General features: G+C 35.9%; 1 protein-coding gene across 1 annotated transcript in view; it reads left to right on the forward strand.

Annotated features, from left to right (window-relative positions):
- Positions 1 to 276: 276 nt before the first annotated feature.
- The window catches only part of PDE7A (phosphodiesterase 7A), a 43303-nt gene continuing 26176 nt past the window's right edge, over positions 277 to 17403 (forward strand). The window contains exons 1-3 of the mRNA XM_010288023.1: positions 277 to 336; positions 6803 to 6863; positions 14453 to 14536. Coding sequence (XP_010286325.1) covers positions 277 to 336; positions 6803 to 6863; positions 14453 to 14536 — 205 coding nt within the window. The remainder of the gene's footprint in view (positions 337 to 6802; positions 6864 to 14452; positions 14537 to 17403) is intronic.

The following is a 17403-nucleotide window of genomic DNA, read 5'->3' on the forward strand; positions in this document are numbered from 1 at the left end:
GTTTGCCATGTTCTCTGGTCGTAAAACTTTCTTGTTGAGTATGGAGTTGGCAGCGAGACGTATGGGGCAGCGCTGCTCACGCGGAGCACATTGCTGGGGCTGTCAGGTGACTGCAGCCTTCGCGCAGCTGTTGGCGGTGCCGGCAGCCCCTGCCTGCCTTCTGCCTTCTGCCTTACTGCTGCGCTGCTACTTCTCGGGCTCTTAAACTCTCACGCCGCTTCCAGCACCGGCGGGGATCAGGGAGGAGAATGTGCTTCAGGTCTTCGGGGTGATCCAATGGGAATTGCATTGATCTGGTGTTTAGCTCTGATCCTTATCAAATGGATTACTTCTAAGGTAGGCCATTTTATTATTCTGTTTTGACTAACTGGGTTTATAAGTAGCCTGAGAGAAAACAAGTCATTAAGAACTTCACAAGTACTTATTTTTCTTTTTTAAATCTAATCTGTTTTGGAAACATATCATTCGTCATTTGAGATTGTGTTTCTTAAGTGTTCATACATGATTTTGTAGCTCTCGACTTTTGCCTGCCTTGAAGTGGGAAGAGTGTGTTTGTAGCGGTGCCAGTTAGGAGACGGGGAAAAGGGATCTGAAATGGCTTCTGAATGGCAGGGGTTTGCTTGCCTCCTTTACTAACAGATCTTCAATTTTATAGCGCTTTAAAGGCTTTGTGAAAATAAGGAAAAACAATTTTAAACATAGTGAGAATAATACAAATTAGTGTATTTTGCTTCCTGGACAGGATATCCTTTTTATATTGTTGATTTCAGGGTTATGGGAGTGGAAATACCAGTTTTGTTTGCTTAGGTGAAAAACCGGCTACTTCACTTACTTTGTTAGCCTTTCCATTTGAGATGCCTGTGTTTTGAAAAATGTGTGCTAACGTTAGGCAAAATGAGGAGTTCCTACTCTCTCATTCTAAAAAACATAAGTATCCCCACAATGTATATTGTGGTAGTAAATACAGGTGGGATTGATGCCTGGAGATGAGACCAGGCTCTTCTCGGCATAGCTTGCTGCCTAACCTGGAATTAATTCTGAAAGGAGGAGTGACTTTAAGTTTAGAATTGTGAAGGAGGGCCAGAATCATTGGAGAGAATGTGGGAAACTGGGGAAAAAACCAAAATCAGAGCTCATGCATTTATATATATATGTATTTATTAATACACAATTTTAACATTTTTGTACAATTAAGAGGAGAATCTGAATGGACATTAATTTGAATTTGTTGTGAAAACAGACTTTGCCAGGTATCCATGCCTATACTCTTCAGTCATTGCCAATAACACAGTTCTAAATTTACTAAAAGCAGAAATGGTCAGGCTTAGTTGCTAGCGCTTGTGATAACTTTTGTCACATGAAGAAGATGATCAGGGTACCCTAATGGATGTTTACTTGTGACTGAAGGCACATTCTAAATGCCGAAGTTTTACAGCCTGTGTGCCAGCCTAGTACATCATCTGCATTTTACTGGTATGCTGTTGAATTGCTGGTTTTCTGAAACTTGACGTAAAAAGCCTGTTTAAGGATTATGTCTGTAGGTCAGTTTGGTCAAAGATTCTGTTAAAGTGGGAAAAACAGAATTCCATGTAGCTGACATAATACAGTTAAGCATGAAAACCTCTGTGATTTATCGTTGTTCTTAAATGTGCTAAAGGCTGTTTCTTTTAAAGAAATTTTTTTGTGTGTTCATCCAATTATCTTACTTTGCTGTTGCTTTTGAGCCCTTCCATCATTCTGATTTAGTTTCTAAAGGCAGTACCCCTGTGTGGTTCTGCCCTCACTTAAGTGAATCACTTACGCTTTTTTTGACTATGCTTTCTTTTCTGATCAATTTTCAAGCTTTTGTTTTGTATATTTTTGTTAAATCTTGAATTTTTATGTTGATAAAACTTTGGGTAAATCTTACGATGCCACATGATATAAATCTAAGGTGTATAAGAGAGAATACCTTTCAGATGCTTGTTAGGTGGATGTATCGCTAATGTTGATAACTATCATTCAAACAATATGAAGCTTATAAATGATTGCCATCTGTCTTGGGAGGTGATCATGTGAAATAGCTTTATATGGAAGAAAATACTAAAATTGCCACATTCAGATATTTGAAGGGGGGGGGGGTGTCTCATTGCCTTCCTGAAATTAACTATATTTTCTTCTCACTGGTTTGATAAACTTTTGAAATAGTCCTCTGAACTGCAGTGAAATACTTAGAAAACAGTAGTAGGACCCTTCTGTGGTAGCTTGCCTGAGTTCAACGACAGTTTCTTAAGTGCTTTAAAAGAATGTTTTTCCAGTGCTTTAGTGAGTAAAAACCTGGTGATGCCTTGTGGAAAATTGAGTGTTATGTTAGCATGGAACTCTTACTTACTTGAACTAATTCTAAGAATTAGGATAAACGACAGTCACATTTATGAAGTCCAATAATAGCTGGAGAAATCCTGTTTAATTAGTTTGTCATTCTAAGGACTTCTAGTTGATAAACTGTCTCAGAATCTTAAGTTTCCAAATGTTTATATTTGAGGCAGCATAACCGGTAAATTGGAGATGCCATGGTATAATGACTTCTCCAACCTTGTTCTCAATTTCTCCTTCTGAAAACAATCCTCTGATTGTTGGGCAAATACCTTGCGCAGAAAAGCCAAGTAGGTAAAAATACTTGACTGGCTGTGTTTGTGTTGCTGTCCTCTGGCTTCCCTTTCCCAGTTTAGGAATAAAGAGCTGAGTCACAAAATGAAGATTGTGTACTCCATCAAAAAGCATAGCTGTTTCTTTCTGATGGGAGATACTGAATTTTGAAGGCCAACAGCTCTACCGGTTTATTTCTGTTTGTTGTTACAGAATGAGACCAGCAGTTGTTTCGCTTGACAGTCCAAAATGCTTGACAGCAATGCTGGTGCTCTGCTCTGCACTGGGTTGGGAAGTCCTTGTGATAAAACTGATACACCAGTGGAAACGTTCTGTTTGGCACAAACAGCAGCAGGTGCTCCGTTTCCAAGTGTTACATGCATGTGCTGTCCTCCCTAGCATCACTGAAGCGGTTTCCCTTTGAAGATAAATCTATGTGCTATTTTGGCATGTCAGTCCTGTTGCATGGTCTTTAATAACTTCCTATACTCTTCTGAAATGATTTTTTTAAAGATCTGACTTAAATCTGTCTTTTGCTAGAATACTCCCTTCACCTGTTTTTGTGGAGTCCTTTTATCTTTGTTGTTCTTAAAGGATTAATGGATCTTCCACTTTAGCTCGAATTTCTTCCATTCACTTTCCATAAAGATGTGACAAAAGAGAGGAGAAAAGAAAGCTTTTCTTATTGTCTCGCCCTTTGGAAGAATAAATGCCACTCTAATATGAAACTGAAATTTTAAGGTGAGGTTAGGATTGTCTTTAGTTTGAGCATTAGTAATTCTGTCTGCCCGTAGGAATGATACTTATTTGTTTGAGATTTGTACAGAGGGCTGAGTTCAGTATGCTTTATGGTCATTAACAGGTACAAAACTTCAGGTAGACCAAGGGGATGGCAGAGATCTAGAAATAAAATTCTATGCTAAATGAGTTAAAAACATTAACAATAATGTGATATGTTGAAGTGCCAGAAGTCAAGCTCTGTCAGTGAAGATTTTAGCCAAGGTTTCTGTAGGCTGATACAGTCTATGCTACCATTGTCTCTGCTGTGTAAGGTAAATTTTTAGTGTAAGTATAGTCCTGACGTCTTGGTGTAGGCCACAGGAAGTGGGCCTTTGATTAGCAATGAGGGAGGAGGCATTTTTGGTGGTCAGCAAGGGTAGAAAGCTGATGCATTGAATCTGGTCTTTCTGTTTGCTGGATTTAAAAAGCAGAATCTGGGCAGAGTATCTTAAAGAACTACAGGCAGGGTAGATTAAATTACTTCTCTCTTTTTCCTTGCATTGTTCTAGAGTAGTGTAGGGGGTAGTATTCAAATAACACTATTCAAATAACAACTATTTGTTAGTGGGAAAACAGGTGATATACCTCAACCTGTGGTACGTAGTCTGTTACCTATTTGGAGCATAAGTTGACACAAAGCAATCCATGGGTGGATGAGCGTAATATTTAATTTACCTACCTGTCACAATTTTTTAAAAATCTCTGTACCATTAGCTCCTTCCTCTGTGTCTACCCACCACAGTGGTCCTAGCTATCTGTAGCTCATTATTTGCCTGGTCTAAAGGTATGAGGTCTGACCACTCATCACCCACCCTGTATCTGTCCTTTAGTGGAACTTGCTAATAAGTGTTTTCCTCTTATATTTTATTGAACAAATTTCAATGAATGAAGTATCTTTAGGACCTCTACCCTCTTAGCAAAATTAGCTGAAATTGTCCTATCACTTTTGAAGTCGTGTTAGTAAGGTTTACACAATAAGTTGTCTCTTTTTCCTTAGGAAACCAAGCTTTGAAAGGTAATTTTAAAAGGATTTGATTGTTCAGAGATTCCTACGAGGCCTTCCAGAGTCCTTGCAGAACAAAATCCTTTGTATAAGCAACTGGTTGGTTTTTAAAAATGTGTTTTGTGTTTGATATCACACATGGATGTACTACTTTATCTAGCAAATAATACTTTATTTTACTCTAATAAGAGAGCAAGTAATATTTTAGAATCAATATAACAAAAAGATTTATTTTTCAGTAAATTTTTACATACTGTTTTCCTTCAGGGAGACTAATGCTCCAGTTGAGCATGGCTCTTCTAGCTGCATGTGTGCTTAGCTTTCTGCTGTATTAGATTACAGAACTGTACTGGACATGTCCAGAAATCTGTGATAGACAGGTGCAAATTGCAAGTTAGCACTAAATTACATCACTGATTGTGCCTAGTCAGTGATATGAAATGTTCCAGGCTGCTGAAAATATATTCAGCTGATATCTGCTGAGTTTCAAAGTTAGGTTATATGAAGAAACTTCAAAAACGTTAGTGGGAAACCAGCATCATTTTCTGGCTGATGAACTGTATTGCTGCCTTTCCCATCTGGACAGGCACATTGCTGTGAGAAATGCTGTACAAACATATTTTGAGGGAAGGATTATTTGCATGGTTTATGATCTTCCAAGGAAATACAGAACAAAAGCTAAGATGACATAAAAGTGCTGTACAAGGAGTTCTTCCTTGTAGTCTTTACAACAGCTACTATAATTGGACCCCATTTAGAGCTAGGTCTTTGGTCATTTCTGTAATTAAATATTAAGCTTACCTTTGGAAAAACTTCTCTGACTTCAAGTGTAAGGTTTTCTTTTTTTGTTTTAACATGAAAAATATTCAAATAATTAAGACTCCAAACCCAGAAGTTACACTTAACACATCAGTTGTACAAATCATGCTGATGAGGTTATTAATCTCTAGTCTTTCTGTGTGTGCATTCATTTCGTTCTGTAGGTAGGTGCATATAGGCAATTTTGCCTGTTCCCTCTTCCAAGTAATTTGTTTCTTTATCTCTTTTTCTTTCTTTTAGAATTCTTTTCAATAGCCAACATCAGTTTTTCTGTCCTGTTTCCTAACATGGTTTGGTTTCCCATCTTTTGAACTTGCACATTTTCAGGCTGTTATGTGTCATTGATGTAGTGTTTTTCACACTACACAGAGGGGAAAAAATGGATGACTGCATTCACCTCCAGGTTGGCTTTTACCTGAAGCTCTCAAAGAGGTGTGACAACCCTTTGTGGTGCCGAGGACTTCACTGTCTTCAGCGTAAATAAGAAGTGTGGTGGACAGGGAAAGGTCGTAAGAGTTTTTAATGCACACACACAAAAAAAATCTTACTTCTTTGAAGAAATTGAAGTCCAATTGTGAAGGTGATCCTCTGATCCTAGGGTTAAGTAATAACATTAATGAAGGCTCTCGGAAGTGGCAGAAGATGCTGAAAGTACAGTAAAGGCAAGACATGAGGCTGGGTGCTAGATCATTCCAAGATTTGAAGACTACATGGTGCCAGTGTTGTGTAACTATGAGAACATTCCTCCAGTTTTTAGCTATTAGAGGACCAGTTTACAACTCTTGCGGGAGGTTTCCTGGATTCTAACCATTATCACATTATCTAGATATGTGTGGAACATATATATGTTTTGTGTAGGTAAGTAATGCAGCCTATATGGGAGTTTCTCAATGTCATGCATAGATAGTTTGATGACTCTTCTAGACTTTTATCATCAAATGTGAAATACTGCTTGCTTGTTTTCTTTAAAATACCTTTATGTGTTACATCCTGCTTCAGTGGTACCTTGATCTGCCTGCAGAAAGTACTTGGTGGAATGAAAGTAGCATGTGGCAGTGAAGTCCTGCCCTTGCAGGATATAAGTTGAATACATAGGAGGGCAATAATGGTGTCATTTGAATTATTTTACTTCTTTTAAGACTATTTTAGCTTTGAAAGATGGAAATACCCCATAGGTAAAAGTAAATAAACAAACCAGGAACTGCAAGTATTTGTTTTAAGTATTGCATTCTAGAAGGCTATGAGGAACACTTTTTATATCTGCTTAATCTTGTTCTGTGTCCTTTTTATTGTGAGGAATGATTGAGGAGCATCTGGAAGGAAATTTAGGGGGGATATTTTTACCACACTCTGGTCCTGTTTTTCATAATCTCTTCGTTACCAATTCCTGTGCTTTCTTTGTCCTCCTAAAACAAAATCAGTATGTATATATTTGAAAGATGCATGTTCAAATTTCCAGAATTAATTTGGAGTGTTAAATTGGAAATGGATGATTGATACTTTATTTTCATTTCAATTTATGCAAGTTAGAACTGAATAATTTTTAAAATATACTTTTTGGTTTTTTGGCAGAGACGTGGAGCAATTTCCTATGACAGCTCTGATCAGACTGCATTGTACATTCGTATGCTAGGTAAGCATACAGGTTTCTATATTGCAAAATTCTAACATTTATGATTGATTTCAAATATTTTTTTTTATTTGAGTATTGAACTCTTAAACTTATCATTCCCTTTCTCCTGGATAATATTCTGGTAAGATTCTTTAGAAGAGTTTGGGTTCTTTTGTGTTGACTTAGGTTTTTTGGCTGTTTGCCTTCTTTCTTTTTTCTTCTGAGTTAACAGTTATGTTGGATGTTTTACTCCTACATTAAAAAAATAAGAAGTTCTTATAATTAACGTAACATGTTTGGTAGAAGTTAAGTTTTCCAAGTGACTCATGACTGATCTTTATTTCTGTGTAGGAATTTATCACCTCTGCATGATATCCTTCTGGCTAAAACTGTAGCTTAGAGAATAGTTGTGTGAGAGTTACCACACACTTTTAAAAACTTCAGTACTGAGGCTATGAAATGCTCAAGGTGTTCTTAAAATAATTGCATGATTTTAAACAATACTTCTCTTATTAATTGTAGAAGATGATTTGAGAGGGGAAAGCACATGTGACAGGGCCAGTAGTTCGGGCAATTTACTGAAGAATGTTTTCAGAGTAGCAACTAGATAAAGGGGAAAGTTGAAATGAAATGAAAGAACAGTACTGGGAGGGGCAAGCAGCCGGGGGAGACCCTCTGTGATAGTGAGTGCACTGAAGGAGTTGAGGTCAGTCGTTGAGAGGAGAAAGATGCAAAGCTCTTGCAGATCTGGCTGCTGGATTCAGTACTTCCTTTACCTCTTCTGAAGGCTGCTGGTGGTGCAGATGCCATGGGGACTGTGTGTATATATATACTCTGTTTCACTGCAAAATTACGCCATTTTAAATTAAGCTGTCTTGAGCTATGATTTTATGCTAAAATGGACTATGAATACTTGCCTGATGTCTTGCACTGCTCAATGAACATCTACGGCTAGTGATTACAAATTCTTAACTGGCTCCAACTAAGTCAGCCAGAAATGTCTTTTTATGCTCTGGGTCTTTTCAGTTTAGTTGTATATGGTACGTATTAAAGTCCCCAGAAATTAATAACTGTGTTGTCTACGAATTTAAAGTTGTAAGCTATATGCATGTGTACACAGTGTGTGTATATATATGAAATTATAGTCAGAATCTAGGTATGTAGGCATACACGTGCATATGTATATATAAATCCAATTTTGACTTAGCATCTTGGCACTTCTGTTTTTCAATTATTTTGATTTTTAAATTTGTGAAGTTGTTAATACTAGAACACTGACTGTCTACTGAAGCATTTTTTGATAGGAGAATGTAATTACCTTGGAGATTTGTTAAGAGGAGGAGGACAGTAGGTGCTGGCTTCTAAAAGTTTATTGAAAAAGCTGTTGGTTTTTTTGCTGTTGTTGGAAATAAGCTTATTTCATTTTCGAAAGTTATTTTAACTTTCATTTTTAACCATACTTTTGCAGGATGAGCCTAGTCATAAGAATAGGAAAGGAAATTCAGGCTTGAGGTAGTTTTGTTTCCTTGATTTTGTGATACTTTTCAAAAACTAAATTTCTTTTGTGCTGTAATTAGAAAATAGAAATTGAGTACTTTTAATTCCACAACAGGGGAAATATGTATTAATTTATTTTAAAAATTCAATGATATGCTTGAATTAAAGGTACTGTAAATACTGTATTTTTATCTTCTAAAAGTTAATCTGCTAGTGATAGAAACTCAGCTTGGAAGAAAATAATTCTTCATTTCTGGGTAGAATAACCTGATTGCTTTTGCTGCTTTGAAAGTTTAACTATACCATGAGGTAGTTAGGCCCATAATTTCTGCAGAAGGGGTTGTGATAATGCTCAAGTAAATCTAGAGGAAAGCAAAGCATGACTTCCTGTGGTTCTTGGAATGTACACCTGATCTAAGGGAAAAATCTCATTTGTATTGAAACATTTCTTTGACTATTCTCATAGGCAGAACTGGAATACATTCAGAACATGATGTTAAGTAAATTAAATTTTCACTTGTTCTCTCATGGGAATTAATTATTAGACTGTGATTGGTGCTTGTTATGAATAGCATAACTCTTCCCGGCATATGTTGCTGTTCAATGCTGCTAGCTGTTCAGAGGCAGTAAGTCTTTCAAAGTATTGACCTCTTCTAACTTTGCCTGGGGGGAGGAGGATGCCAACAAGCAAACAAAAACCTGCTCATTGGATGCCTGAATGAGTATGTTAAATTTGCATTACTTTCTCACCTGTTGGTGATCACTTTGTTTTCCCAAATGTTATGTAGACTATACTGTACAAGTTAGGAACTCTTTACAGACTTACTATGGTCGTATTTGTAAATGGACTGTAAAAAAGACCAGCCTGAAAGCTGAACAGTTGAATGCATCAGTATGTAGAAACATGCATATCAAAGTAGATTCAGGAATGAATGTGTTAAATTAGAAATTTTTTGCAAGAAATATGAAGTATTATAGTTCATTGTGAGGGTTTTGGGTTTTTTTTTATTTATCGTGGTACACTTTAGCAGAGTAAGCTGTAAGGAATCCTCAGCTGTAACTGAATGGGAATTTAGGCCCAGTCATGAGAGGTTTTGCCTTTTTATTTGGTTACTATTCCATACAGACTATATCTACTAATAAAACATACCTCAATAAGGTGTTTGTTTATTTTAGCAGACCAAAAATATAAAGCTTAAGGATATCTAGGACACCTCTCTCTGTTTCTTTTTAGTTCTGCTAGCTGTAGAGTTGCTTCCTTTAATGTTTTCAGGCTGTTCCAGTGGGAGTTCATTTACACCAAATAAACAGAAATTCCTGTTGTATGGCAGTGTTTCCAGGTTCAATTTAAAATATCACATTTTAGGGGCACACAAAATAAACAACTAACTCTTAACTGTTTTCGTCAGTGTCGATATAAACAAACAGCATTGAGTCTGACTCATCTGTCATACCCCATTCCCAAAATATATACTAAGCCACTCCCGAGTGGCTTATTTACTATTTTAAAATATAGATACAGATGCAGCATTGTAGAATTTTTCTTTTAAGACCTTGGAGGGGCTAATATATCTGCATCACATCGGTCAGCTACTTCTCTTAGCAACTATAAGGAATTCTCAAAATTTCTTGTAAATGCTTCTGTGTAATCTTGATACTTTCTTGATTCTTCTTTGCTTTTCTGATTTCTTTTTCTTTTTTTATGTTGCCTGAAAGTTTTGCTACTGTGCATGGGGTAGAAAGAGTGGAGCACTGACTCCTTGTATCGGTGAGCATGAACCTCTTAACTAAAACTGGAGCATTTTACCCTCCTCTAGAGGTCTTGATCACTTCAAATAGGAAACTGTGGAGGCAAGCTACTGTGGAATGCAGGTGCACGCTCTTCTCTGGTAACGGTTGTTATGTTGTAATCCTTTTGTTTTAATTCTGGCATATTCGGCTGACCTGTCATCTGTTTCTCTAACAAATTTAATAGGAACTTTTATCTGTGAAACTAGTAGTTCTTTCTGGAAATCCTGCTCTTCACAACTCCATGGCTTTGACTTGGGTGGTTTACCTTGAGGTGGCTGTTGTAATTTCTGCTCCCAGCTGTCCTCCGTGATCTCTGAGATTTCTGCCCCTGCTCCAGAAGGCCTCAGCTCCCCAAGCAGCTGCTGCATTGTTACTGTGCCACACTGGAGTATTAGAGTAGCACGAAGTATGTGCTGTGTAACCCTAACGCACAGGGATGTCAGCTATGGCATTTCAGCTGCCTCGTAAGTATCAGAGCTGTCCTTGCGGTGTGAGCAGGAATCTGATAGAGGGGTAGGAACTAAATGATCTGTCTAAAGGTAAGTTTTGTTATGGCCCTGATTCCTTTTCAGTTTCCAGTTGCAGCTGCAAACCTCTCTCCCTGCATTCCTTCTTCCACTATTTTATTCAGTCTTCAATTGAGTTTCTGCCTGTATATGGCCTTTGTCTTAAAAATGCTGGTCATGTAGAATTATTCCAGAAAAAAATCTAGTTAAATACTCAGCCAACAGATATTTTGTCATATTTATGCACAAAATCAGATTTTGAAAGGAAGACTTCACGTTTTTGAAGTCTTTCTCTTGATTCTTTGGATTCACAGAAACTCTCAAAGAGTTAAAAAATTCCTGGAAGTCCACTGTCATTAAGATTCTGGACTTGAATGTGTTCCCCTAGTTGTTGCTTCCTAGAAGGAAGCAGAGGCGTCTTCTCAGAATGGCCAAAGTGGCTCAAGAAGAGACACTTAAGATAAAAACTGTCAGCTTGCTACCACTTGCCTCCTGCTGCCCCAAGGAAATCTACCTATAAGCAAATGGTGCGATCTGATGGTTTCAAAAGATGTTTTCAATCACTTTTGATTTTTTTTTTTTTAAAAGGCCTGAATAAATGAAAACTATTCATAAGCTCTTCTGTTTTAGGTGTTGAATTTTAATTACCTTTCAGTTACCATAATATTGATTGGTTCTGGGGTTGGACTTCTGTTGCTGTTTGAAGGAATTATTTAACAGTGTCCTTTTTTTCTGATAAAAGTAATTTTAAATCTGAAATGTCTTAATGCCTTTTTTTTGAGTTACCTATGATGGTAAACATGTCCCTTCCTTAAAATTAAATTCTGTGTCATTTCAGAGTCATAGGGTTACAAAAAACTTGTGCAGGATTTCCCAAGCAAATAGATGTGAATGTGTTATGTTGTGTGCAAGCACAATGAAGTGGGTGCTCTTGGGATCTATTGATCTTTGCAGGTCAGATTAACTGAGCAGTGAATGCGTAACAATGCTCCAGTATTTCTGGATGTTTTGGGATGAACTACGCATATGTAGTAGAGATTAGTTTCACACTGCTGGTAGCACATCATCTCATAATGTGCAGCCAGTTTGATGCTATTCCATTTTATGCTTCCATAGACATAAACTTCAGATTGGATGTATAGTATCTTCAAATTCCATTTGTACCAATTTTTTTCTAAGTACATTTATTGTCTGAAATCTTGAAAAATGCAGTAGTTCTGTATATGATACTGGAGACAGCTGTTCTACTATTGTTTTGGCCCAACAGGAATTTCTACTTTATTTACTGTGATTAAATTCCAGTTCTGTAGAAGTGATAGCTTTTTCCAGAATACATCCAAAAATATTCTAGAAAAGTTCATCCATTGTTGATATCTTGATTCTTAACAAAATACCCTCTGCTTCTACCATGAGCAAGTAGAGAGAATTTTGTTTAACAACTAGTTAATGAAAATATTTTGCATTCCTTGCTGAGAATTTCTCATTTCGTATGTATGCAAGTAAATACCCTCATTTTGCTGTAATCTTATTACAATTGCCTTTTTAATAATTTGGCATGTGCATTTTTAGTATATAATTTCTTCTTTTGGTTAACTATTCCTGTAAATTGATGTTTTAATAATTCCTGTTACAAGCAATGTAGTTAGTTGCACTTATGCATATCACTTGTAGAGTTTTTCTTGTTTTCCTACTCAAAATCCACAGCACTGCAGGCATTTCAAGAGTAACAGGGATACTATTATTCTATCTATGCTGCTAGACTAGGTGCTAGTAAATAAAGAACAAAGCAGAGATCTTTCTGGAGATCACTTATCCAATGAACCTGCTTTATTTTGTTATTTGCAGAATTCCATGTTAGTCTTCAGGTATTTTTCTGTGAACGTTACATATTCTTGACACTTTGAACAAGTGAATTTTTCACCAAAACCTAGTTGTACACTGACAAACTATTTGCTAATTCATGTTATGGTTGGTAAGTTTTGAAAGTTAAGACTACCTTGAAAACTAAATATAATTCACTAATTATGTAAAAAAGAAAAAAAACCCAAAAAGCTCAACTAAAAAAGAACTTCTGTTTTTCTTTTAATTCAGCTGGTGAACTCAATCACACAGCTGTAGCTATGACTGATTTTCCCAGATAAATATGAGTGAAAGGTAAAGAAAGTTGCATTTTCCTCCATGTAAACTGATATTTTCATACACAGCTACTAATGCATTCACCGCCTCTTTTCCGAAATTTCCTCCCTTTTTCCTTTTTATTAACTTAAATAAAATTCACCAGTTCCTTGTGCCTAACAGAAGAGTTCTACAGTTTGCTGCCTCTGTATTGCCTGGAACAAAATAAGCTTCTTGCACTGTGCTCAGATGAATGCTTGAAACCCTTACAAGTAGTATACTGGCAGTGATCTGAAAAATAATATTTCCAGGTAGTAACTGGGTTACTTTGCCTTGCAGCTGTGTTAAGGTTTTCAGTTTCAAAAAACCAAAAGGAGTAAACTGAAACCCACATGTATTTGGTACGTTTTTACTGATACGTAAACTTTAAACACATCATTTGGGGAGCCCTGGGCCTACTTATCTTCTGTGGTCCTTCCAGTGTGCCTCACAAGATAACATTCATGTGAAGTGTGTCACTATAGATACGTCAGTGTTTATAGTTCTGTATCTCTAGAAAGATACCTGTTAAGTATTAAAAGTCAGTGTCTTCAGCTATTTTCTGACAGGTTGCCTGCTTCAGCATTACAAATTAGCAGGTTGGAGAAGAAAAGGAAAAAACACTCTCAAGATGTTATTGGTTGCTTGAAATGAAATAGCTATATTTACATATATATATATATAAAATATAAAAATTTTCTTCTTACAAAATCAGTCTTAGTTCCTTGTGTTACATACTTGTTTTTGATTCATATGAAAATCACTGTGTTTGGGGAGAGGAGGATACTACACTTGAAGGATTTTCATAATTAGAAACCAGAACATTTTCATATCTTAAATTTCACTTTTTTTGTTAGGTTTTGAGGATGGAAACATTATTGCATTTGACCCTCAAAAGTTAGCCCAAATTTGTAATTGCTAAAGGGTTTTTAGGTGAAAGCTTTTAATGCAGGTGAACTGCTTACGTTAATGCATACAAATACCTAACAAAAGAATACTGATCAGCTTTCAGTTGGTAAAGTACATAAGTAGAAATCAAGTAGCATGCTAAAAGATTCAGGTTGAAGCTAATTGCAGTGCAAAATAGTTTGATAAAATTTTAATACTGAGTTTTGGTATTTTAATAGGCTCTTGTGTAATATTCAAACAGCTGAGCACAAGTAAGTAAATGCTAGTGGGAAAATATTCTGTTATGTGATATAAAACCACATTGTAACTAGCTTATTTGCTAAAAGCTACCATTTCTAGAAGCTAAATATTTTTTTGTACTATATAAAATGTTACTGTTTTGTATGTGCTACTAAGGAACAAATCAACTTTTAATGTTCTTGTTTCCTGTCATATTAAGGTGCAATTTTACCATCCTGGTGTAGTAAGCTTCCTAATTTCATCTGTATGCTTATCACATGCTTCTGGCAACGTATGCTTAGGCAGGAGATAATTTTGACAAGAAAGCATGCGATTGCATGTTTAACAAGTCTTCAAACTTTGTTTTGAATTTCACCTTTAAAACAAAAAGCATTGAAGTAGGTCTATTGTTTGAATAACCCTCATCCATTAAATAAATGAATCTTTACCCCCTCCCCACCCAGGCTATGTTCATTTGCATTTTATCTCTGCCACTCTTCCACACTTTTATTTCACTCTTGACCCTGTTTCTAGGAGATGTGCGAGTAAGAAGTCGGGCAGGATTTGAAACAGAGAGAAGAGGTTCTCATCCATACATTGATTTCCGTATTTTTCACTGTAAGTATTTAAAAGCAGATAAATGACAAATAAACAAAGGCTTCCATTAATTAACTGAGCCTCTAAAAATAAAGTTAGCCGCTTATATAGCAAGACCATTTTTATACTTAGGAAAACCTTTCATGCTACTTTATTACCAAAAATAGAAGAGGAAAAACTTCACTGCTAATTTTTGTTGTTAAAAATATAGTTTAAACTTGTTGAATTTAGACTTGAATCCCTATGAAAATGAAGACTATCTTATATACAGCTACTGATGTGTGTGCCGAGTTCTTACTTCTCAGACACAATCAGTTGAGAAGAATACTTTCCTGCTTTTATAAAGCAGAAGCACCTGGTCCAGGATGATGTTTTGAAGAGAATTACAGTAGATGTCAATATTCTTGACCTCATTATAATCAACTAACATTACATTTACTCAAGCATGTAGCTAGGACTTAAATTTTTTGGACATAGACAAATCTTAAATAAAGATTAAAACATTAAGAAGACAGCAGATTAAATTTTTTTTACTATGTGTTTTAGGAAACACTTTTTTCTCAGAAGTGTAACATGAGTATTTTTGCATAATTTCACTTTTTTCACTGTGCTTTATATAAACATCTATATTGTTATAACTAAATATGTCAGTAGTTGTAATATAAAAGCTTCCATAACCACCAAATCAATGTGCAGCAAAGTGCAGGGGATTTAAGTCTTAATTAAATTATGCCAATAATATTAATGTATTAAGCATCATAAAGTATCTATACCAACATTGTATCAGCACAATTACAAGTATTCTGAATACAATGGAGAGATTTAGAAAAACTTTCATAGTAACAAGTGTGGGTGTTGTAATTACTTTATTTAAAAAAATGAGTGGCAGAAGCTGGTCTAATTAATATTCTGATCTTAACTGAAGTTATTATTTTTAAAAAGTAGATCACTACTTTAAATTTAAAACTCTTGAACTATGAGTTTCATGCAAAAGTTAGTATCGTAAAATAGGTGAGAAAACAAAGTTTGAAGAGTATGCTATATTGATTTTTTCATAGAGGATAAGAATTCTGTCTCAAGTCCTGATAATTCTATTGAGTATAATAAAAATTCTGTGTAGAACTAGCATGAGATTTATGAATTGCATAATTATGTCTTTGTGTGTGTGTGTATATATATGTGGCATTTCATGTTAATATGGGAAAATACTAACAGAAGTATTAAAAGAACTACCTGTTCTACCTATTATTGCTGTTGTCAGATTAACTGTATTTTCTATGGTACTCATCATGCTGTGTCTTTCTGTCCTGATGATTGTGCATCAGGTAGATCATGACTAATCAGGAAAAGGATTTTCACACCCTTTCTTCTTGCCCCTACTTGTTCAGGCACAGGCACCAACTTTTAGCAACATCAACTGTGGTGTCTGATGACAGCAAAGAATGTTGCTAGGAGGCCCAAAAAATTCTTTGGCTTATAACTTCCCTCTCGAGTCAGCTGCTGTGGCAGTTTTCAGAGTTGCCGTATTATAGTCAGATTTTTTTTTTTGCACTTGAGGATTGTGGCTTGTTGCAGTGTTGCTCTTTGACTTAAGACTCCTGCTACTGTGTGGAGTATCTTTCAAAAGTCCATGAGGAATTCAGCCCCATCTCTCACCATACTACTAGATTATCTATTAATTTGCAGATTTTTTTTTTTAATCAGTAGAATGTTTTCTTTTTCTCTGCAACCCTAACAGAGTCCTGATCAAGTGTTTCCTTAATTCTTTTCAGCAAAAGCCTGTCAGTGTTGTACTAGCAGACTGCGGGGAGAGTGAAGTTGTGAGAATCGGATTTTACTTCACTTTTAAGATATTCTCCCCACTCAAAATTAAGAATTTTGCCACATAGAGCTACATGGCTGAAAAATCCTCACCCTAGTGAGCAATAGACAGCATGTGAGAGGAGCCAGATGGCTTGTCTTTGCTTGGGGCAAAAACTGGACTGAAAAGGTTTTCTTCTGCTACTGAAGCAGACTAAACCATCTGAATGTTGGCTTTTTTTTTTCCCCTCACCACAACTACATACTGAACATCAGTAATGCATGGATATGCTTCCTTCATTGTAGAGTTTCACTGTAATTTTCTTCTACTATCCACTAACTTTATTCTGTGATTCTAAATAATTTGCAATCATCATTGCTTACCTGTATTGCAGATGACATATACTGGCTATCCTTCACAGTGTTGAAGCATTATTGCTTCATTTTGCTTAGGTAACTTTTGTTGGTTTTTTCTTTTTCTGTCAATGATGTTTTTTGAAGAAGTTGAAAGTCCAGCTAATATTCTGTTGACCAGTTCTCTTTTTCCAATATTTTATTGGTACGTTTGAGGAGTACTGGATTTTAAATGCATTCCTTTATTTCCAGGAAGCTACCATTTTTTTTTTGTTGTTTTTTAAAATAATCACTTCTGTTGCCTAACATTATTTTTACTTGTAACTTCAACTAGTGTTACCAATGTATAGTTTGTTAGCATTTAGTTCTTAAGACCACTTCTCTTTCTTCTTAAGGATTATAAGCTCAGTGTCTGCATCTTCATCCCAGAGTTCTTTAATTGGCACATGAATATTCATGTTTCCAAACTGGCTAGAAGTATTCTCAATGGTAACTTCTTTCTAGGAAATTCAATTTTAAAATGACTGTTGGAAAAATGTCTTTGTTATTGTTGCTAGAGATAGTGGTATGGGAGTCATATCTGAGGATTAAATGTAGGATTTGAGTGATGATGAAACAAAATTTATTGGGTGGTAGTTTTCCTTTTATATACATCCTTATAGCTAATTGCAGGAACTAGCCAGGAGGAATAGCTCAAGAAACAAATTTTTCTTTCAACAAGGCTGCTTCCTGCT

This window comes from Phaethon lepturus, unplaced genomic scaffold, assembly GCF_000687285.1.
Source record: "Phaethon lepturus isolate BGI_N335 unplaced genomic scaffold, ASM68728v1 scaffold3655, whole genome shotgun sequence".
Lineage (NCBI taxonomy): Eukaryota > Metazoa > Chordata > Aves > Phaethontiformes > Phaethontidae > Phaethon > Phaethon lepturus.